At 41.0% G+C, this 23,847-nt stretch overlaps 1 protein-coding gene across 11 annotated transcripts in view; it reads right to left on the minus strand.

The window, feature by feature from the left end:
* Positions 1-23,847, minus strand: part of LOC147375312 (BEN domain-containing protein 5) — a 1,469,512-nt gene that overhangs the window by 486,782 nt on the left and 958,883 nt on the right. Inside the window, exon 1 of one of the 11 annotated variants that reach the window (XM_086387435.1) lies at positions 5,823-6,088. The exons of the other annotated variants lie outside the window; for them this stretch is intronic. Within the exon in view, the coding sequence (XP_086243561.1) occupies positions 5,823-5,825 (3 nt within the window). The 5' untranslated portion in view covers positions 5,826-6,088. Of the gene's footprint in view, positions 1-5,822; positions 6,089-23,847 lie in introns of those variants that run through there. 11 annotated transcript variants of the gene reach the window in all.

A 23,847-nucleotide genomic window follows, 5' to 3' on the forward strand; every position in this document is an offset into this window, starting at 1 on the left:
CTCTGTCCATCACCAATTCTATCAATAAATATTAGCTCATTATTATTATTTATTATTATTATCATTGCTATTTACCTCTTTTAATGTCCATGGAAGCCTATGATCAGCTGAGCAGCCTATCTGCCAATACAAGCACCAAAACACAGAGAGCTAATTAATCCATTAAGGCAGCAGCTTCGATGGCAGCTGGGAATGTGTACAAATCATGTCCTTTTTTCCAGACCTGTCATCTCACACAGGATAATGGATCCCAGGCGGGCCCAATATTCTGTATGATGTTCCTGGGGAAATCCCACAGGGGTTTCAGATGGCATGAAAGATGGGATCTTTACCAGAGCTTTTCAGACAAGGGGAAATAAATGACCTCACAGCATCCCTTCTGATTCAGCCTGTGCCTCTGCAGTTCACCACGTGGCCTTTTTGTGCCTTGCATGCCTAACTGGTGAGGTCAGAACAACAGATTAAGGTCCAACTTACTGGCTGACTTAGTAATAATTGCTGTTGAAAACCACTCTCCTAAAAACAGCATTTTACAGTTTACACACAGTTTCACTGGATTCATTCATTCAGTCACTGACTGAACACTCACTGAGTATTCACTATGTGTCAAGCTCTGAGTGAAGTAACAGTTAATAGGTCAAACAAAATAGGAACTGAGGGCTTACTAGTAAACAAGACTACAGATACAAATCATAAAAAGCCCCACCAGTTTACAATCAAATTGGAGAGAATTAGAGTGGATAAAAGGACAGAAAAAGCACAGTTCCTGTGATGGGAACGACTGTGGCAGGGTTCAAACAAGAAGGTGATAGTTCTGTTTGGGAGTAAATAGACAAGAAAGACATCATACCTGGGACCTCAGGGGCAACTCTTTAATTCCAACTGATCCTGCTTCCATAGCTGAGTCGGTCCTGACACCTGGTTCTTCTAGATGATGGAGGCCCATCCACATGCCTGATTTCTGAGCAGTGTCCACTATACCATTTTTCTAAATCTACTTGTCATACCTTGATTGCCCCTGTTTGGTTGAGAATATTAAAAATATGGCTGCCAGCCCATAATAAGCTACACTTCTTGACAGACATAATAATACCTTTTATTTGAAGCTCACAGAATTACTATATTAAAAGAGATCATGATGAGGAAATAGTACCAATAGTAAAAAGAACCCTTTATTGAATGCCTAACATACATTAATGCATAGATATCAGGTACTTGATGCAAAGTTTTGCTTATCTTCACATAGTGTTCCTAAAAATAGATATGAAGGCCTCCATCAAAAGTTCAGTGACTTGTCCAAGCTCATATAAGTAGTAGGCAGATGAGATTTTTTTACTGCAAACATTTTATTATTATTGTGTGACTCTCTCTTCTCTATCACACTGCCTTCCTAAAGTGAAAATACATACATTCGTACAGACATACAGAATACTGCAGAGCTTCTGTCATGTGCCAGGAACCAAAATAGACATTTTTATATGACACAGAAACCATAAGAGATATTATCTTTAAAAAAAAATTAAACAGATAAAACAACTGATGCTCAGAGAAGATGAAAAATCAGTTTATTGATAGTAGAGTCAGAGTTTGAGCTCAAATTAGTTTAACTCAAAAGATGTTGCCTTTCCACTATACCACACTCTGCCCCACCTCCCAAGACTTCACCTAGCTCTGGTTTTCCTGTTACCTGTTGCTACTTTGGGACTCAATTTCCCCATCTGAAAAGTTATGATCTCTAAGAGCTCTTTTTGCTTTGATGTTCTCAGGTTCTAAGATGTAAAGAGATGGAGATGAAAGGCAGACAGAATGGCATTCTGAACTGAGAAAAACAGGGATAGCACTGTACACATCAGGGGACATTTAGGAAAAGTCAGGCTGTAGCTAAAGCAATTCCATCCTTTGGGTAGGGAATAAGAGAAGGTTTAATTTACACTAGATCTTGGGGAATGAGGAGGAGTTTGACATGTTAAAAAGATGAGCATTATTTCAAGAAAAGGGAAAACACAAAGAACTCAGAAGTCCACAGTTACAAAGTATGTTTGGAGAATGGTGATTTGTCTGATGTGACTTTGTCTCAGGAAGGAGTAGAGCAATCAGGGAGAGAAAGGATGTGATGATGATCTTCACCCCAGCGGTAGTCATGGTTTCAGTCTGGTTTTCTGGGCCATCCACTCTTACATGGCAACTTTTGCTCCCTCCTGGTCTTCATTATATCGTTAGACAGTTCCTGACAATTTGAGGTTATACAACTAAGCTGGAGTAGTGCTTTCAGAGAAGTGTGTACTTAAAGCAATTATCTAGACAATTAAACTCCAAACACAAGGGAGCACACACACACAAATACACACACACCTGCCTTACATGTAAACAGCTAAAAAAAAGACATTTGGATGACCTCTAAAGATAATTTTGTCAATCTTCTGCTGATCACTAGAGAGGTATTCACTGTATGGAAGGAAAATAGCACGTACCAGTTCTTATTTTATTGGCATTATGAGAATTCTTTTTCTTGATGAAGTTTAGGGGTATATACTTCATAATTATACTCCCATAGGAGGTGCTGTGGAAATGCCCAGAAGCCCTATTTGTCTTCTGAAGACTATCTGAAACACAAGTCTCTGGCTAACTGCTAAGGCCATACCTCAGATGGGCAGGGGGCAGGATCTTTATCATAAGTAGCTTTAAACCTATATATGTACAGAATACTAGGGTACCAATGAGAAGCTTCAAAGCTGAATCGAAGTTCATGTTTTCCACCTCACTTCTTGCCCTTTGCTTTTCTCATGAAGTTCAAAACTATATTAAAGTCTCACAGCTTGAAATCCTCAAAATCTTCCCCTTTAATATCTTCCCTAAGTGAGCATCTCATCCTTTAACCTCACAAACATTCCATCTAAGAGCTGTCTATAATCATTGCTTCTACTTCCCCAATTCCTTAACCTAAATTGGGTTCCCTGCAGAAAACATTAATCTACTAGAAGCACATTTATATACAGCAGATAAAGTAACACTTAAAGATTGCACACACAAAATAAATAAATAAATTTGGTTCCATTTCTACCTTCCATGAAATCTTTCTTACCAAGCTAAGAAATGAACCCATTAATGCTAAATCATCTCAATCCTCATTTTATTTATTTAACTGTTCCCTGGTGGCTCAGATGGCAAAGAATCCACCTGCAATGTGGGAGACCTTGGTCCGATCTCTGGGTTGGGAAGATCCTCTGGGGAAGAGCATGGCAGCCCACTCTAGTTTTCCTGCCTGGCGAGTTCCCACGGACAGAGGAGCCTGGTGGGCTACAGTCCATGGGGACACAAAGAGTCAGACACGACTGAGTGACTAAGCACAGCATAACTGTTTCAGTGCTGGATACTTTTCATCATTCCCTCCTTAAAACTCCCTTTACCTCTTTCTTCCCTGACACTCTTCTTTCCCCTTTCTCCTGGGTTCCTTCCTCCTCTTCTGATTCCTCTGTCTCAGCCCTCTTCACTGATTTTTCTTAATTTACCCATCCTTTAAATTCTGATGTTCTCAAAGTACCTGTCTCTCAACCTCAAACTTCTCCATCCACTTCCCCATCTATCCATGAACTACACACCTGATTAAATCCTGTAGAAGTCAATCAGACAAGATCCCTTTACTCAAAGAGTGCATAGCCTAGTGGGGAGACAGATATACAAGCTGACAGTCCCACACAGCATTAGGCACTGTTTGGTCTTCACTCTGCTAGATGAAGACCATGCAGTCAGGGGACAAAGGCAGTATTAGCAGGGCCTTTGTGCTTCTCCCACTGGAGGCCTTGGGGTAGAAACAGCTTATATCTGCCTGCTTAAACGCATTTGGATAGCCTACAGATGTCATGCCCTTCATGTCAGACTTAAGTATCCAAAAGAAACACTCAATGGTATTAAAATTATTCCATTAGTTGCAACGTCTAAGTCCATTCCACTGTATTGTATTTGGGAGGCAGCATGCAGTAGAGGAAAGAATACAGCTTTAAGGGCAAAAAAGGCTTGAGCTGGAATTCTGGCTTCATTTTAAACTAGCTGTATGTCTCAAATTCCTCAAATGCTTGAGTACTCTGACCTTCATTTTCCTCACCTATAAAATACACATAATATTTTCTTATAGAATTGTTACAAGGGTCTGATATAAGAAGTACTTAGCACAGTTCCTGGCACTTAGTATTTAGAATGGAAATCAGCCCAAACTATCTTCTATTCCAAATGCAGGACTAACTTAAAAAGAAGACAGAACGTGGGCAATCAAGTGTGTTATCTCTGCTCAGGTAACGAGGTGTGATGCATTGGAAAAGGGCCCAAGATAGCATTGTTTTAAATAAAAGTCCTAAATTCCCTTTCAATTTCCTTGTTCAAATCACTTAAGGGGAGCTTTCTGTAGTTCTGCTAATGAAGTCATCCTCAAAATCACTTTCAGACAGACTCTTGCTCAATAATAAACTAACTGCATGATAATACACACACTCAAGCCCCCAAGTCGGGTGATTTTTTAAGATCAGAATCCATACAAACAGTCATTGAGAGTCTTAAGGGGGTCATTTGTGGAGATTGGATTTCTCCAAAAGAAAAGAATATATCCATTTTATTCTCTTTATTTTGCCAGCTCATCAAGAAGAAAACGATGAAAAAACTGTAATGCCTATGGTACAATTCATCACAGGGAATTTTATGGCAGAAAAATGTTTTCAATTTATAATGGCAGTAATAAGTGACATTGGGCAAAAGCTGAAAGACTTTTTTTTTTTTTTCCTACCAGAAGTCAGCTAGGAATAGAAGAGGGATGTATTCATTACTCATTCCTAGATGGTGAATGTTTAAAGGCATCTTACACAGCAGCATGTATTTTATTACCCTGCTATATATACCAGGCAGAAAAATTTTACCAGAACTATAATTCGTATGCCCTTTTTATCATAACTGAGTTCAATTAAAGTCACAGAGTGGATAAAAGGGAGGATCCTCTCCGTGTCAGAACCTCAAGGCTGACTTTGACAAGTCCAATAAAAAAGTCAGCCTTAAGAAGGGAGCCATATTCTAGTGTTTGGTTTTAAAAAATGTATTTTAAATGACTCTAGCCATGGGGACACAAACACACACAAATCCACAACTTCATTGGCAGAGTTTCCTAACAAATGGAATGCAGTGGTAAAGAACTCACTGAGCACTGTTTCCAAAACCCACTCTACGCATGGCCAAGGCACTATTCCATGCTTTCCTTTCATGCTTTCCTGTTTGGGGCTCCCCTGGTGGTTCAGAGGGCAAAGTGCCTGCCTGCAATGCAGAGACCTGGGTTTGATCCCTGGGTCAGGAAGATCCCCTGGAGAAGGAAATGGCAACCCACTCCAGTGTTCTTGCCTGGAGAATCCCGTGGACAGAGAAGCCTGGTAGGCTACAGTCCATGTGGTCGCAAAGAGTCGGACACGACTGAGTGACTTCACTTTCACTCTCCTGTCTACAGATGGAACATCACCAGGACTACTTACTATCTCCTTCACTGTTACTCTTCTGCCCCTCAACCCCCATATCACCTTCATCATTAAACTGCATTCTTCACTTATTCATTCACTTACACTTACTTAAATATCGACAAATATTTATAGTATGAAAATATATCAAACATTAAAAATACAATGGTGATTGTGACATGATCCTCTATTTTTAAGGCAAGAATTTCCTAATTTAATTGAGTAGATAGCTGCCTGAGTAATCATACCACTGCACGATTCCATGACATGGGCTCTGCTACAGGGTGTGCTAGGTACTAAGATTCACAGGTTAACAGGAGAGAATAACACACTTACCATGGAGGGGCTGAAAGAATGCTTCCTGGAGGAGATGCCCTTTTCAAGTTGAGCTGTGATGCACTAGAGTGGGCATTTTCAAGTAGGAAACCGGTGGAAAGACAACACAGGCAGGAGAAGGAAGAAGATGTATAAAGTGGAAGAACGTGTGAAATGAATAGAGCACGTGCACAGAATAAAAAGAGTGGAGCCCAGCTGAAGAGCGCAGCCTAAGGGTTCTGATTAAATTACTTAGGAGGGGTGAAGTGCTCTTCTATGCACTGTGGAGTCATCAATATGGAAAACACACAGCCACTGATCCAAAGAGTTTCTGCTTCACAGGCAGGGAAACTTTCTTCTTTGGCGTATGTTCCCTGACAGGCAAGACAACTGATCCAGACTCCTGCTTTTGTTTGTTTTAGTGTCTGTGTGTGTGTGTGGCAGGGGGCGGGGGGGTGGGGTTATTTTTTGTTTGTTTTTGGTGGTCTTTGTCTTTTTCTTTGACACACAACTGAAGAGAGAAAGAGTAAAATTTGAAAATTTTAGGAGTCCAAGGAACAACTGAAAGGTCAAGGGGCTGGAGCACAGTGAGAAAGGAGAAGAATTGTTAGGCAATAAATGAAGGAAACAACTTAGGGGCCAGATCACGTGAGACCTTGTGAACCACAGTAAAGGTTTTAGATTTGAGTCTATGTCAATCATACATGGAGAAGGCAATAGCACCCCACTCCAGTACTCTCGCCTGGAAAATCCCATGGATGGAGGAGCCTGGTAGGCTGCAGTCCATGGGGTCGCAAAGAGTCAGACACGACTGAGCGACTTCCCTTTCACTTTTCATTTTCATGCATTGGAGAAGGAAATGGTGACCCACTCCAGTGTTCTTTCCTGGAGAATCCCAGGGATGGGGGAGCCTGGTGGGCTGCCATCTATGGGGTTGCACAGAGTCAGACATGACTGAAGTGACTTAGCAGCAGCAGCAGCAGCAACAATCATACGTAAGCCAACCAAAGTGTTGTGAACAGGTAAATGAAGTTCTCTGACTCTCAGTTTATTTTCTTGTTTATTTATTTGGCTGCACTGGGTCTTAGTTGAGCACACGGGCTTCTCTAGTTGTGGCATGTAGGCCCCAGAGCCCATGGGCTCAGTAGTGGAAGCATGCGCCTGGTTACTCCTCAGTATGTGGGATCTGAGTTCCTGGATCAGGGATTGAACTTGCTCCCCCTGAATTACAAGGCAGATTTTTAACTACTGGACCACCAGGAAAGTTCCCTGTCTCTCATTTTAAAAGGAGCAATCTGGCTGCTGGGTGGAGCATAGACTGCAGTGTGTGCTTAGTCGCTCAGTTGTGTCTGACTCTTTGCGACCCTTTGTACCATAGCCCACCAGGCTCCTCCATCCATGGGATTCTCCAGGCAACAATACTGAGTAGGTTACCATTTTTCTCCTCCAGAGGATCTTCCCAACCCTGGGATTGAACCCACATCTCCTGTAGCTCCCGCATTGCAGGCTGGTTTTTAGCCTGCTGACCCATCAGGGAAGCCCATAGACTGCATTGAGTACATGAATGAAGAAAAGATCAGTTATGAGAGAAGTATCTTCACAGACAAAAGGACTGGGCTGAGCTACAATGGCAATGATGGAGGGAATGAGACATGTCTGGAGTCAGGGCATATTTTGAATATCATTACTTGACTGTCCCTCTCCCATTTTATTTAACTCCTCAAATGCCCACCTGTTCGTTCCACAAATAGGAAAACCAGTGCCTGAAGGGAAAGGCCTTGTCCAAGGCCACACAGTGGGTCCACGGCAGGGACAAACCTCTCTCTTTTGTTTGGCCTCCCTTAGTTTCTCACAGTCTCTGCTCGGAGGCAATTCCATTGTCTTTCATAAGCTTGCAATACCATCTTCCTGATGGCATTTTAAGAAAACCAGACGGCATTTAGCAGAAAGCCTGCACAACATCAAGAGAAACCAGGACTTTGATGTGCTCCAATTGGAGCAGAGGAGATGTGTGGAAAATACCAAGCAAATGTTTGGACTCAGAATCCAAAATAACATGTACTTAACTTTGCAATTTAAAAAGCTAAATTCAAACATGTGTCTTGTTGGTTTTCCAGAAAGTATAGACTCTTGTAGCATAAAATTAAATAAACACCAACTCCAACTTGTGGTCTTTCCCTACCCTTTCTTCCTCTTGAGTGTTATCCAATTATTTTCAAACTCCCTCATTCTCCAAATTAGGAGCTTTCCACATGTACGGATTCGTGAGACAATGGTCATACTAGCTAATACCATTATACACAGTGGACACTCCTTATTTCCTATTGCATTGTACACATTCAGTCCTCTGGGCCTCTGCTTATGCTGTTTCTGTGCCTAATATGCTTCCCCAGTGCCTTCTTTTTGTCTGAAATACTCTTTGAAGCCTCCTTCTTCAAAACCTATTCCCTAATTCTTCCTGTCACTTAATTGGCTACTTTCTACCTCTCAAATCTTGTTGCAAAGACACCTATGAAATCCTTAGTTTCTCTTCATCTTTACAGTGGAAATAAAAGCATTTCTCCTTGACTCATGGAGACTTGCAAAGGTTAGATGGATGATTATTCATGAAATAGCAAAAAGTTCAACTATTAATATTTTCTTTCTTCTTCCTTCCCTTCCCTTTCTTTCTCTTTCCTCTTTCTCCACTCCCTCTTCCCCCCTCCCTCTTTTCTTTTTCTTCTTCTTCTCTTTCCCTTTCTCCTTTTCTTCACTCCTCTATTTCTTTCACTTAGTCAAAAGTACCCTTCCTTTGTTCTGGGAGGGGAATTTCCCCAAACATGTGAGTGCAGTAGAAATTTGTAGTTAGCTGTGTGGTGTCTAAAGAATGATAATCAGATAAGTAGCACCCAGAGTTTATGGCCAATCCAGGGTCTGCTTCTAGCAGGGCAGGCCCAATATCACATCTAAGCCCTGCTCACTTCTCCACCCCATTTAATAACAACAACGACCAAAATAATGCAAACTCTTAAAGTATAACTCTAGTACCCTCTCCTGCCAACATCCATTGGATCATAGAAAAAGAAAGAAAATTCCAGAAAAACATCTACTTCTGCTTTATTGATTACACCAAAGCCTTTGACTGCATGGATCACAACAAACTGTGGAAAATTCTTCAAGAGATGGGAATACTATACCATGTTACCAGCCTCCTAAGAAATCTGTATGCAGTTCAAGAAGCAACAGTTAGAACCGGACATGGCACAACAGATTAGTTCCAAATTGGGAAACAAGTACAACAAGGCTGTATGTTGTCACCCTGCCTATTTAACTTCTATGCAGAGTACATCATGTGAAATGCCAGGCTAGAAGAAGCACAAGCAGGAATCAAGATTGCCAGGAAAAATATCAATAACCTCAGATATGCAGATGACACCACCCTTATGTCAGGAAGTGAATAGGAGCTAAAGAGCCTCTTGATGGAATTGAAAGAGGAGAATGAGAAAGCTGGCTTAAAACTCAACATTCAAAAAACTAAGATCATGGCATCTGGTCACATCACTTCATGGCAAATAGGTGGGGAAACAATAGGAACAGTGACAGACTTTATTTTCTTAGGCTCCAAAATCACTGCAGATGGTGACTGCAGCCATGAAATTAAAAGAAACTTGCTCCTTGGAAGGAAAGCTATGACAAACCTAGAATGCATACTAAAAAGCAGAGACATTACTTTGCCAACAAAAGTCTGTCTAGTTAAAGCTATGATTGTTCCAGTAGTCATGTAGGGATATGAGAGTTGGACTATAAAGAGAGCTGAGTGCTGAAGAATTGATGCTTTTGAACTGTGGTGTTGAATGAGAAGATTATTGAGAGTTCCTTGCACTACAGGGAGATCCAACCAGTCCATCCTAAAGGAAATCAGTCCTGAATATTCATTGGAAGGACTGATGCTGAAACTGAAGCTCCAATACTTTGGCCACCTGATGAGAAGAACTGACTCATTTGAAAAGACCCTGATGCTGGGAAAGACTGAAGGTAGGAGGAGAAGGGGACAACAGAAGATGAGATGGTTGGATACCATCACTGACTTGATGGACATGAGTTTGAGTAAGCTCCGGGAGCTGGTAATGGACAGGGAGGCCTGGTGTGCTGCAGTCCATGGGATCACAAAGAGTGAGACATGACTGAGTGACTGAACAGAACTGAACCCTCTCCTGACAAAAAAGAATTAGGTCAGCAACCCTCCACTTCAACCTAATTTTATATTTTATATTATATATTTTATAGTTTATATATTATATATATTTTATATTATTAGTTATATATATATAATATATATATAATATTTTATATTATTAGTTTTATATTTTACATGGGATGATTTTTTTGGTAAAAAGGGTTCCTTAATTTTAAAAAGTCTTTAAAATAACTGTTCAGATAGAAAGTCCTCATTTTAGAGACACAATAGCTAAAATTCAGGGAAAGGAGTAGCCCAAGGACTTACTTTCCAAAGCCAGGTGAAATAACTTCTAGACCTAGTATAAGCCATTTCCTGGATATTATTCCTATCCTGTCCACCTGCTGGGAGATTTTCCTGACATCACATGAGCTAATGGACTGACTCTCTGGAAAAGTCTTATTTACCTTCCAAGAATGTGTGGCTGTCACTATGCTCATTTTCCTGGACTCATGTACCAGGAACCTTGAAAACCAAGATCCAAATCCAGACAGCATGAGGGAGAACCTTTGGATTCCTGGCTCCAACGAGTTCCTTAAAAGTATTTTGCATCCATGTACATGGATGGCTGCTCAGTCTTCTGGCTGAGAGGATTTCTTTTCTCCCAATTAAAAGAAAAACAGAAAAACCCTAAACATTTCAATAACAGGCCCTGGAGCTTCAAGGCCAAAAGTGACCAACTTCCTTTTTCCTCTATAATGAGCTTTGACAGGTGGGTAGCTTATAAGAACAGGAGAAAACTGAAATGACCTTGGGGCATGGTAGGTGTTTAGGAGAGTAGTGATTTGACTTTTGTAGGCACAAATGGCTGACAAATCTCTGAATAAAGTTTCAGAGAAAATTTCAGTAACTTGCTGGTCTTCCTCAAGGTGACGCACAGACATTCATGAAGTAAACTCTAGACAGATTACAAGTAAGACTGAGGTCACAGGTCAGTTTTCTTCTGTTCCACTGCATCAGCCCATTAAGACTTACCCTTTTCTGAGTCCCAGTTTCCTTATATCTAAAATGAAAATAATAATATCTTCCTGATAGGACTGTCATGAGGGTTCAATAGAAAGACGTATGGAATGTTCCGTACCTACTTCTAATTACAATGAAAATAAAACAGCAATAGCAAATAGTCATTGAGCATTTACTATGTTTCAGACAGATTCTAAGAATATTACTTGAATTAATTCATTTAACCTTCAGCATAACTTGAGGATTATTATTATTCTCACATTACATATAGGGAAACTGAGAAAAGTTAATTTACTTGCTTAAAATCATACAATTTGAAAGTGATAGCACTGAGATTCAATCTAGGTAGTCTGACTCCATGCTGCTGCTGCTGCTAAGTCGCTTTAGTCGTGTCTGACTCTGTGCGACCCCATAGACGGCAGCCCACCAGGCTCCCCCTTCCTTGGGATTCTCCAGGCAAGAACACTGGAGTGGGTTGCCATTTCCTTCTCCAATGCACGAAAGTGAAAAGTGAAAGTGAAGTCCCTCAGTCGTGTCCGACTCTTAGCGACCCCATGGACTGTAGCCTACCAGGCTCCTCCATCCATGGGATTTTCCAGGCAAGAGTACTGGAGTGGGGTGCCATTGCCTTCTCTGGTCTGATTCCATAGCCTATACTTAATCAGTGTAGTTACCTGTCCTCGGAAAAAGTAGTAGACTTAACTGTTATTATTAATGAGGTCAGCAACAGAAAGCAGAGAAGCAATTGTGGTGTCTTAGAAGGTCTTACAATCCTCTACAGCAGACAGTCCTGCCGATCTGAACCAGACCAAGGGACTACATGATGGTCCTTTCAAAATGGCTCCCACTGACAATGCTGTATCCTCACACTTTGCTCTTTGGCATTAATTAAAACAAAGGAGTTAATCAAGATAAACTTCCACACCTGCTCAGCAGCAGCCTGGAAGTTTATCATGTCTAAATATGTTTCTCATGCATTTACTGCAAATTAGTTTCTGAAAGTGAATTTCAAGGTCTAGTGACTCTGAGGTTCCCTAACTCCATTTTCATTAAGTTTTCACAAATGATCTACTGTTGCATTATTCTTTTATAGTGCAGATTTAAGGCCCCACTATGAAAAGCAATTATGCTGTCAAAAAAGTGTATTTTGACTTATTAAAAAATCTGAAAGGTTTCAGAAAACTATTTATTTAGTTTCTCATTGCAAGAGTATTTTGACAGTCCTCAAAAAGAAAGCACTTTCAGTTGCATACTATTTGGAGTAGCAAAGGCTACTAACAAAGGCTTTTGTGCAGAGTAAATGTGGAGCATAGAACAAGCAGCAGTGCAGGGCAGCAGCAGGCCTCTAGTGCTATTCCTAGAAGAGGAGCCTTGGCCCTTCCTGTCTTCACCTGAAAAGTAAGAGTTGCACACAGTAATCTCTAGAGTAAGAGAAGCACAGAGTTTCTATGATTACAGCTGCCTGTACTGATCACTTGCTATGTCTTGGACACATTGTTAGCAAGTACATATCCAATCCTGAAAGGTAGACTGTATTATGTCAATTTTATAGATAAGGAAACTGAAGTTTAGAAAGGTTACATGGCTGACTCAAAGTCACTCAGTAGATGCTGGATTTGGGACATGACCCTATCACACATTCTTTTTTTTTTTTCTTATTTATTTATTTATTTATTTTTGGCTGTGCTATGTGGCTTGCAAAATCTTTTTTTTTTATTTTTTATTTTTTATTTTTAAACTTTACAAATTGTATTAGTTTTGCCAAATATCAAAATGAATCCGCCACAGGTATACATGTGTTCCCTATCCTGAACCCTCCTCCCTCCTCCCTCCCCATACCATCCCTCTGGGTCACACATTCTAAGGACTGTTATTCAGAGTTAAAAAAGAACAAAATAATCTATCGATGCATTCAGCAATCTGGATGATTGACTGAAAGAAGTCAGATAGGAATTCATATCATTTAATTCTATATGAAGCTCAAAAACAGACAAAACTAATCTATGGTGATATAATCAAGAATAGTTGCCTATGAACGGGTGGAGAGTGAATGGAAATAGCCATAAGGGAACTTGCAAGCAAGGGTGCTCATTCATATTCAACTCTATGTAACTCCATGGACTGTAGCCCATCAGGCTCCTCTGTCCATGAAATTTTCCAGGCAAGAATACTAAAGTGGGTTGCCATTTTCTACTCCAGGGGTCTTCCTTACCCAGGAATTGAACCTGTATTTCTTGTGTCTCCTGCATTGGCAGGGAGATTCTTTACCACTGTGCCATCTGAGAAGCCCATAAAGGAATTTATCAGGGTGATTAAATATTCAAAATCTTGGTTGGACCTTTATGAAGTGAAGTGAAAGTGTTAGTCACGTCATGGGATACTCTTTGCAACCCATTGGACTGTAGCTTGCCAGGCTCCTCAGTTCATGGAATTCTCCAGGCAAGAATTCCCTTCTCCAGGGGATCTTCCCAACCCAGGGATTGAACCTGGGTCTCCTGAATTACAGGCAGATTCTTTACTATCTGAGCCACCAGGGAAGGCCCCATTTCACTATAATTAACCCTAAAATAAAGTGTGGTGGCTGGCAGACAGCTGGCTTGGCTTATGAGCCCCATGCACAGATGTCTATATGCAAAGATGCTCCTCCTAAAATGGATAAGGCTGGGACAGTGTGTCCTTCCTTGGGAACAAAGGGAAGGGGTATAGGGCTCCTCTCTGCCAGGTGTTTATCTACATACACCTCTGATGCTGGGGAGGATCTCTGCACTGAGAGAATGAATGCTCAAGGCCTGTGTTTGTGCTTTCTTTTCGCATGACCTTGGGTCAGTCACTTCCCTTCTTGGACACTAGTCTCCTCATTTTAAAATAAAGGGTTTAGATGTAGTACCTCTAAGCTCCTCTCTCATTCTAACTGTCTTTATGTAGTATCAAGAAGATTGTTTCACTATAAGCAAGATGAAAGGCAGCCTTCAGAATGGGAGAAAATAATAGCAAATGAAACAACTGACAAATAATTAATCTCCAAAATATACAAGCAGCTCAATACCAGAAAAATAAGCGACCCAATCAAAAAGTGGGCCAAAGAACTAGACAGATATTTTTCCAAAAAAGACATACAGATGGTTAAAAAACACATGAAAAGTTGCTCAACATCACGCATTATCAGAGAAATGCAAATCAAAACCACAATGAGGTACCATCTCACACTAGTCAGAATGGTGGCCATCAAAAAGTCTACAAACAATAAATGCTGGAGAGGGTGTAGAGAAAAGGAAACCCTTTTACACTGTTGGTGGGAATGCAAACTAGTACAGCCACTATGGAGAACAATGTGGAGATTCCTTAAAAAACTGGAAATAGAACTGCCATAAGACCCAGCAATCCCACTGCTGGGCATGCACACTGAGGTAACCAGAATTGAAAGAGACACATGTACCCCAATATTCATATTCAATATTCAGCACTGTTTAAAATAGCTAGGACATGGAAGCAACCTAGATGTCCATTGGCAGATGAATGGATAAGGAAGTGTGGTACATGTACACAGTAGAATATTACTCAGCTATAAAAACACATTTGACTCAATTCTAATGAGGTGGATGAAACTTGAGCCTATTATACAGAGTGAAGTAAGTCAGAAAGAGAAACACTAAGCCAGTATATTAACACATATATTTGGAATTTAGAAAGATGGAACCAATGACCCTATATGCAAGACAGCAAAAGAAACTCAGATGTAAAGAACAGACATTTGGACTATGTGGGAGAAGGCGAGGGTGTGATGATTTGAGAGAACAGCACTGAAACATGTATATTACCATATGTAAAATAGATGACCAATGCAAATTCAATGCATGAACCAGGACACAGAAAGCCGGTGTTCTGGGACAACCCAGAGATACGGGGTGGGGAGAAAGGTGGGAGGGGGATTCAGGATGGGGGGACACATGTGCACCCATGGCTGATTCATGTCGATGTATGGCAAAACCACCACAATATTATAATATGATTAGCCTCCAATTAAGATAAATTAATTTTAAGAAAAGATGATTACAGCTGCTGCTGCTGCTGCTAAGTTGCTTCAGTCATGTCTGACTCTGTGCAACCCCATAGATAGCAGCCCATCAGGCTCCTCTGTCCCTGGGATTCTCCAGGCAAGAATACTGCAGTGGGTTGCTATTTCCTTCTCCAATAAAAGATGATTGCTTCAGGACAAATTCCCATACCCTGTTGTTTTCATTCTAGAAAATTGGAGAGAATGCAGGGAAGGCATGGAAGCTAAAAGGAGATGGTCCAGATGAGACACAGATTTCATCCATCCAATCTGCTCATATGTAAAACAGTGTTAAATGGGAAATAGTCACTGTGATAAGGACATAGATTAAGATTCCATTTTAGATCTCAGTCCATGGCCAGAAACAGAGCTCAGGTGTGTCTTATTTTTAGCTTATTTTTGGTATGCTTTCTCTGTTCCAGACACTGCCCATTGCCCCTTACAAATAGTTCCTCATCTGATTCTCACAATAATACTGTGCAGTAGGCATCATTATCTCATTTTATATGTTAAGATACTAATGCTACAAAAGGTCAAATGATTTGCCCAAAGTTACATAACTTACCTGTACCTCCACAGGAGACACTCAAATATAGTTCTGTCTCCATCTCTGTGGGGTCTCTGGGTCCTGGTGCATACAAGGTTTGTTTGAGCCCTCTGAGCATCTCTGGTGGGTATGGGCTTTGATTCTAAACATGATTTCACTCCTCCTACCACCTTGCTGGGGCTTCTCCTTTGCCTTTGGGGTATCAGTCACTCCAGCACTGCACAGCTTCCACTCCAAGAAAATATGGTGCTATTCATCTTGAAAACAGGGCAGGAAATGCACTTCGCATTGAAAGCAGCAACCTGGACGTCCTAGAGCTTACTCCGCATTTCACTTTCTTGGAGGAGGCCACCATTAACCCCACCATAGAGCTGCCAGAGTTTACACAGGACTGGGGAAATAGGCTCTAGGAGGGCAAAAACAGAACATTGTACACACCAAGACCCAGGAGAAAGGAGAAGTGACCCCACAAGAGACTGACCCAGACTTGCCCGTGAGTGTCCAGGAGTCTCTAGCAGAGGGGTGAGTTGGTGGTGGCCTGCTGCAGGGTTAGGGGCACTCAGTGTAGCAGTCGGACCTTTTGAAGGAGGTTGCCATTATCTTCATTGCCTTCACCATAGTTTGCTGCTGCTGCTGCTAAGTCGCTTCAGTCGTGTCTGACTCTGTGTGACCCCATAGATGGAAGCCCACCAGGCTCCCCCATCCCTGGGATTCTCCAGGCAAGAACACTGGAGTGGGTTGCCATTTCCTTCTCCAGTGCATGAAAGTGAAAAGTGAAAGTGAAGTCGCTCAGTCGTGTCTGACTCTTTGCGACCCCATGGACTGCAGCCCACCAGGCTCCTCCACCCATGGGATTCTCCAGGCAAGAGTACTGGAGTGGGTCGCCACTGCCTTCTCCTCACCATAGTTTGGCCCCAGGTAAATAACAGGGAGGGAACAAGCCCCACCCATCAGCAGAAAATTGGATTAAATATTTACTGAGCATTTTCTGCCCATCAGAACAAGACCCAGTTTCCCCCTCAGTCAGTCTCTCCCATCAGGAGATTTCCATAAGTTCTTATCCTTCTCCATCAGAGGGCAGACAGACCGAAAACCGCAATCACAGAAAACTAACCAATCTGATCACATGGACCACATCCTTCTCTAACTCAATGAAACTATGAGCCATGCCATGTAAGGCCACCCAAGATGGACAGGTCATGGTGGAGAGTTCTGACAAAACGCGGTGAAATGGAGAAAGGGATGACAAACCACTTCAGTATTCTTGCCTTGGAACCCCATGAACAATATGAAAAGGCGAAAAAATAGGACACTGAAAGATGAACTCCCCAGGTTGCTAGGTGTCCAATATGCTACTAGAGATCAGTGGAGAAATAACTCCAGAAAGAATGAAGAGATGGAGCCAAAGCAAAAACAACACCCAGTTGTGAAGGTGAGGGGTGATGGAAGTAAAATCCAATGTGGTAAAGAGCAATATTGCATAGGAACCTGGAATGTTAAGTCCATGAATCAAGGCAAATTGGAAGTGGTCAAACAGGAGATGGCAAGAGTGAACGTCGACATTTTAGGAATAAGCGAACTAAAATGGACTGGAATGGATGAATTTAACTCAGATGACCATTATATCTACTACCGTGGGCAAGAATCCCTTAAAAGAAATGGAGTAGACATCAAAGTCAACAAAGACAGTCTGAAATGTAGTACTTGGATGCATTCCCCAAAATGACAGAATGATCTCTGTTCATTTCCAAGGTAAACCATTCAATATCACAGTAATCCAAGTCTATGCCCCGACCAGTAATGTTGAAGAATCTGAAGTTGAACGGTTCTATGAAGACTTAGAAGACCTTCTAGAACTAACATCCAAAAAAAATGTCCTTTTCATTATAGAAAACTGGAATGCAAAAGTAGGAAGTCAAGAAACACCTGAATAAACAGGCAAATTTGGCCTTGGAGTACAGAATGAAGTAGGGAAAAGGCTAATAGAGTTTTTCCAAGAGTATGAAAACACACTCTTCCAACAACACAAGAGAAGACTCTACACATGGACATCCCAAGATGGTTAATACCAAAATCATATTGATTATATTCTTTGCAGCCAAAGATGGAGAAACTCTATACAGTCAGCAAAAACAAGATGAGGAGCTGGCTGTGGCTCAGATCATGAACTCCTTATTGTCAAATTCAGACTTAAACTGAAGAAAGTAGGGAAAACCACTAGACCATTCAGGTATAACCTAAATCAAATCCCTTACGATTATACAGTGGAAGTGACAAATAGATTCAAGGGATTAGATCTGATAGACAGAGTACCTGAAGAACTATGGATGGAGGTTTAAGACATTGTACAGGAGTCAGGAATCAAGACCATCCCCAAGAAAAAGAAATGCAAAAAGGCAAAATGGTTACCTGAGGAGGCCTTACAAATAGCTGAGAAAAGAAGAGAAGTGAAAGGCAAAGGAGAAAAGGAAAGATATACCCATTTGAATGCAGAAGTCCAAAGAATAGCAAGGAGAGATAAGAAAGTCTTCCTCACTGATCAATGCAAAGAAATAGAAGAAAACAATATAATGGGAAAGACTAGAGATCTCTTCAAGAAAATTAGAGATACCAGGGAACATTTCATGCAAAGATGGGCACAATAGAGGACAGAAATGACATGGACCTGACAGAAGCAGAAGATATTAAGAAGAGGTGGCAAGAATACACAGAACTATACAGAAAAGATCTTCACAACCCAGATAATCACAATGGTATGATCACTCGCCTAGAGCCAGACATCCTGGAACATGAAGTCAAGTGGGCTTTAGGAAGCATCACTACGAACAAAGCTAGTGGAGGTGATGGAATTCCAGATGAGCTATTTAAAATCCTAAAAGATGATGCTGTGAAAGTGCTACAGTCAATATTCCAGCAAATCTGGAAAACTCAGCAGTGGCCACAGGACTGGAAAAGGTCAGTTTTCATTTCAATCCCAAGAAAGGCAATGCCAAAGAATGCTCAAACTGTGACACAGTTGCACTTATCTCACATACTAGTAAAGTAATGCTCAAAATTCTCCAAGCCAGGCTTCAGCAATATGTGAACTGTGAACTTCCAGATATTCAAGCTGGTTTTAGAAAAGGCAGAGGAACCAGAGATCAAATTGCCAACATCTGCTGGATCATCAAAAAAGCAAGAGAGTTCCAGAAAAAACATCTACTTCTGTTTTATTGACTATGCTACTGCCTTGGACTGTGTGAATCACAATAAACTGGAAAATTCTTAACGAGATGGAACTACCAGACCACCTGACCTGCCTCTTGATAAATCTGTATGCAGGTCAGGAAGCAACAGTTAGAACTACTGGACATGAAACAACAGACTGGTTCCAAATAGGGAAAAGAGTTCATCAAAGCTGTATATTGTTACCCTGCTTATTTAATTTATATGCAGAGTACATCATGAGAAACACTGGGCTGGAAGAAGCACAAACTGGAATCAAGATTGCCAGGAGAAATATCAATAACATCAGATATGCAGATGACACCACCCTTATGTTAGAAAGCAAAAAAAAACTAAAGAGCCTCTTGATGAAAGTGAAAGAGGAGATTCAAAAGTTGGCTTAAAATTCAACATGCAGAAAACTAAGATCATGGCATCTGGTCCCATCACTTCATGGCAAATAGATGGGAAACAGTGGAAACAGTGAGAGACTTTATATTTTTGGGCTCCAAAATCACTGCAGATGGTGACTGCAGCCATGAAATTAAAAGACACTTGCTCCTTGGAAGAAAAGTTATTACCAACCTAGACAGCATATTCAAAAGCAGAGACATTACCTTGCCAACAAAGGTCCATCTAGTCTAAGCTATGGTTGCTCCAGTAGTCATGTATGGATGCAAGAGTTGGATTGTGAAGAAGGCTGAGTGCCAAAGAATTGATGCTTTTGAACTGTGGTATTCGAGAAGACTCTTGAGAGTCCCTTGGACTGCAAGATCCAACCAGTCAATCCTAAAGGAAATCAATCCTTAATACTCCTTGGAAGGACCAATGATGAAGCTGAAGCTCCAATACTTTGGCCACCTGATGCGAAGAACTGACTCATTTGAAAAGACCCTGATGCTGGGAAACATTGAAGGCAGGAGGAGCAGGTGATGGCAGAGGACAAGTTGGCCTAATGGCATCACCGAGTAAAGGAGCATGAGTTAGAGCAAGATCTGGGAGGTGGTGAAGGACAGGGAAGCCTAACGGGCTGCAATTCATAGGGTCACAAAGAGTCAGACATGACTGATTGAACAACAACACTATTTGTTAGGCAGTAAGGAATTGCTAAAGGACCAACTGCAACAGTCTTATTCTACTTAACCCCCAAATATACTATATTTTACCAGACTCATAAAGATTAAGTGGTCCAACTCTTAATTGGACACCTAATTCCATCTCTAGTCTATGGTGTGTGTGTGTGTGTGTGTGAGAGACAGAAAAAAAAAAAAAGTTAAAGTGTTAAGTGTTCCAGCAAGTTCTTTTTCTTTTTTAATTGATATGAATGGGGCCAAAAATTCAATAAGCTGTTTTAGTGATATTCCCAGAACTGTTCATGGTTGTAATTTCAAAATGCCAAGCGATCTATTTGAAATATGGCACAGAAAATAAAACACAGATGAAGTTATCTTTATATTTGAGGCTATTTCCTGGCCAATTAACTACAGAACTATAAGCTTTCAGAGTGAATTGCCCTATTGCAGCTTTTTCCAACTTCCTAATAAATATACAAGAAAGAAAAAGAAATAACAAGAACCTACAGTATCGACAATTAGAATGACGATCTATTGTCAAAAACTGGGAGTTCTATGAACTCTAATAAATTGTCAGAGCTGGGTTAAAGAAAACAGTTAGTGGTCTACTTATGCTTTTGTGTCAAGAAACAGAACAGGCTCTCCCATCTGAAAGAAGGTAGAAAAACCACTTCATCTTTAGACCTACTCTTTCTCTGACACTAAGGGGCTATAAGAGTCAACAGACTGGATGACATTCTTCTACTTCATGAGCATTGCTAACTTAGGCAGTCAGAGTACTTCTCTGAACCCTGCCCAACACCGTCTCCCCCAGATACCTCTTACTGTACACCTCATCAATGATTTTAGCTCCCAGTTCACATTTCATCCTATGAACTATCTGCTCACATGTAAAATAATATAGTAAAGCCTGGAGAACATAAACTCTAATAGTGATGCCTCCTAGAATTAGTAGCCTTGAATTATTGTATGCTTGTTTGTTTATTCAGTGTGCTCCAGAGAATAAAGAAGCATAGGTTAGAGAAGATCCCACCTTACTTTATCACATGCTCGGTGTGGTAGCCCAGGTGCTCTGAGAATACACCATCAAAATGGTATATGTGTGCAGTAAATTTAATAGGGGAAGTGCTGGTGAGAAGAAATGAGGAAGGACCTTCGGGAAGCTGGGAATGTTGTCAGACTGTGATACAGGTCCTCAGGGCATGACCTAGAATGAAGGAGCAAAGGAAGGAAGCAAAGAAGCTGAGCTAATGGTGTCTCAGACGGCAGTGAGTTCTAGGGAAATATCCACAAGGTGAAAAGGGGGTACCAGAGCCAAATTTGCCTGTGAGAGGAGCCAAATTTGCCTCCCATTACCCAGGAACAAGATAACCTTATATTTCAAGTAAGCTCAGTCTTTGTTGGGAGTGGCCCGTAGAAAGCATGGCCTCAGTGTAAACACAGCCGTGGATTTAAGTGGAGCAGCTGGGACCCTGAGTCAGTTACAGTTCTTGCATGAGGAGCACTCTGATGGCTGCCACACTTGGAACGGGTCTGGCAGAAGTGTACTGCTTAGCCTCATGTAGACCCACGAGAAGATATGAATACAGTGATGGGAAACGCCACATCCTATATTTCATCAATCATCAAGACTGAATAGATCCCTGTAAATTTTGGTTTTTAAAAAGAATGGTAGGTGAAAGATTTATGAACCAAAACAAAATCGAGTCTGTGGACATATTTATCATTTCTTCCACTTAAGTTACATATTTGGTCTATGGAGTAAGTAAATGAATCTTGGAGGATAACTATAGAACAGTATAAATTTAAATAGGTGGGGACTCCAATTGCAGCTGCTGTTTCAGATGCGATGTATTTGCTGGCTAATATCAATACTATTCCTAGCACTTTGTATAAGCTATTGATTTGGCAAATGGCTTTCTCTTTGTTAGTTTTCAAGGCCCACCAGAAGCAGCTCATTTTCACCTGACAGAGACAATAGTGTACCTTTCCTATCTTTTTGCAAGACTATTTTAATTCTCCTGATGTTTATCATAATCCAGTCTGCAGAAATCTTGATCATCTTGACATCCCAGAGATCATCCCACTGTACACTATATTGGTAACTACAGTAGTATAAGGAAGTGCAAGTACACAGGTGCTTTAGAAGACATGTGTGACAGAAGGTGAGAGAGAAACCCTATAAAAATCCAAGAGCCTACCATTTCAGTGAAACTTTCAAGGCATCTAGGGGTCTGTACCATCTGAGAATAGCCCTCCAAAGTGAAAAATAAATTGCTGCAAGTTGCTGTATTGTCCTCCAAAAAAGAAGCACAATGATCAGTGGGTTTCTAGATTTTGGAGATAACATGTACTATATTTGACTGTGTGGTTCTGATCCATTCACTCACTAAGTAGTCTACAATGCTGCCAATTTTGATTGGAGCTCACAGCAAGAAAAGGCTCTGCAGTAAATCCAGGTTGCAGTGAAAGCTGTTCTGCCTTTGGACCTTATAATCCAGAAGATCCAAAATGATTATGATGAATAGGAATGCTATAGGAAGCCTATGGCAAACTCCAGCAGGATAACCACAGAGCAGATAGCTAGAGTAAAGAGCAAAATCATACCTTCTTTGGCAAATAACTATTTCTCTCCTGAGAAACAACTCCTAACTGTGTAGTAAGCCCCAGTAAACACTAAACACAGGCTCTTGGGCAGCAAGTGATCACATGGCCTGGGCTGCCTATAGGGACCCATGTGTAACCTGACACACCAAGTCATAAGCTCGGAAAGACTGTGAAGATTTTATGTTCTATGTGAGTGCTCACCAAAGAGCACCTGCTGCAGAGTAGATTTTCAATAATCAGATTAAGATAATACGTTCTTTGGATGTCAATCTCCTAATCCAAGGCCTTGTTCAGCGTGCTGATATACATGACAGCAGGGACAGAGGCTATACAAGGCTTTACAACATGGATGTTTCTTGAGGATTTAATCTGCCAGTAGAGAGACCAACCCTATTTTTCCAACCAGTCACCCCCAGTTAGTCACCTGATGATAAGTTGATTACAGTAGACCCCTTCCAGACAAAGGGGCCTTGATTCATGCTCACTAGGATGCGTATTTATTATGCATTTGAATTTGTCTTATCTATACTCAGTGCTTCTGCCAGCACCATTGATCCATGAATTTGCAGGATTCCTTATTTACTGTACGGTATCCCACTCAGCACTAATTCTGACAAACAAACAAACAAATTTTGCTGAAAATATATGTCAGTGATGATTTCATACATATTTCAGTTCAGTTACTCAGTCATGTCTGACTCTTTGTGACCCTATGGACTCCAGCACACCAGGCTTCCCTGTCCATCACCAACTTTTGAGCAAGCTCAAATTGATCAAACTCAACTCCATCAAGTCAGTGATGCCATCCACCCATCTCGTCCTCTGTCATCTCCTTCTCCTCCTGCCTTCAATCCTTCCCAGCATCAGGGTCTTTTCCAATGAGTCAGTTCTTTATATCAGGTGGCCAAAGTATTGGAGCTTCAGCTTCAGCATCAGTCATTCCAATGAATATTCAGGACTGACTTCCTTTAGGGTTGACTGGTTGGATCTCCTTGTTGTCCAAGGGACTCTCAAGAATCTTATCCAATTTCACAGTTCAAAAGCATCAGTTCTTCAGTGCTCAACCTTCTTTATAGTCCAACTCTCACATCTGTACATGGTTAGTGGAACAACCATAGCTTGGACTAGACAAACCTTTGTTGGCAAAGTAATGTCTCTGCTTTTTAATATGCTGTCTAGGTTAGTCATAGCTTTTCTTCCAAGGAGCATTTCTTTTAATTTCATGGCTGCAGTCACCATCTGCAATGATGTGAAGCCCCTCAAAATAAAGTCTCTCACTGTTTCCATTGTTTTTCCCTCTATTTGCCATGAAATGATGGTACCAGATGCCATAATCTTCATTTTCTGAATGTAGAGTTTTAAACTAACTTTTTCATGCTCCT

Source organism: Bos grunniens, chromosome 3 (assembly GCF_055505025.1).
Source record: "Bos grunniens cultivar Pamir isolate PY7600 chromosome 3, Bosgru_T2T1.0, whole genome shotgun sequence".
Classification (NCBI taxonomy): Eukaryota; Metazoa; Chordata; class Mammalia; order Artiodactyla; family Bovidae; genus Bos; species Bos grunniens.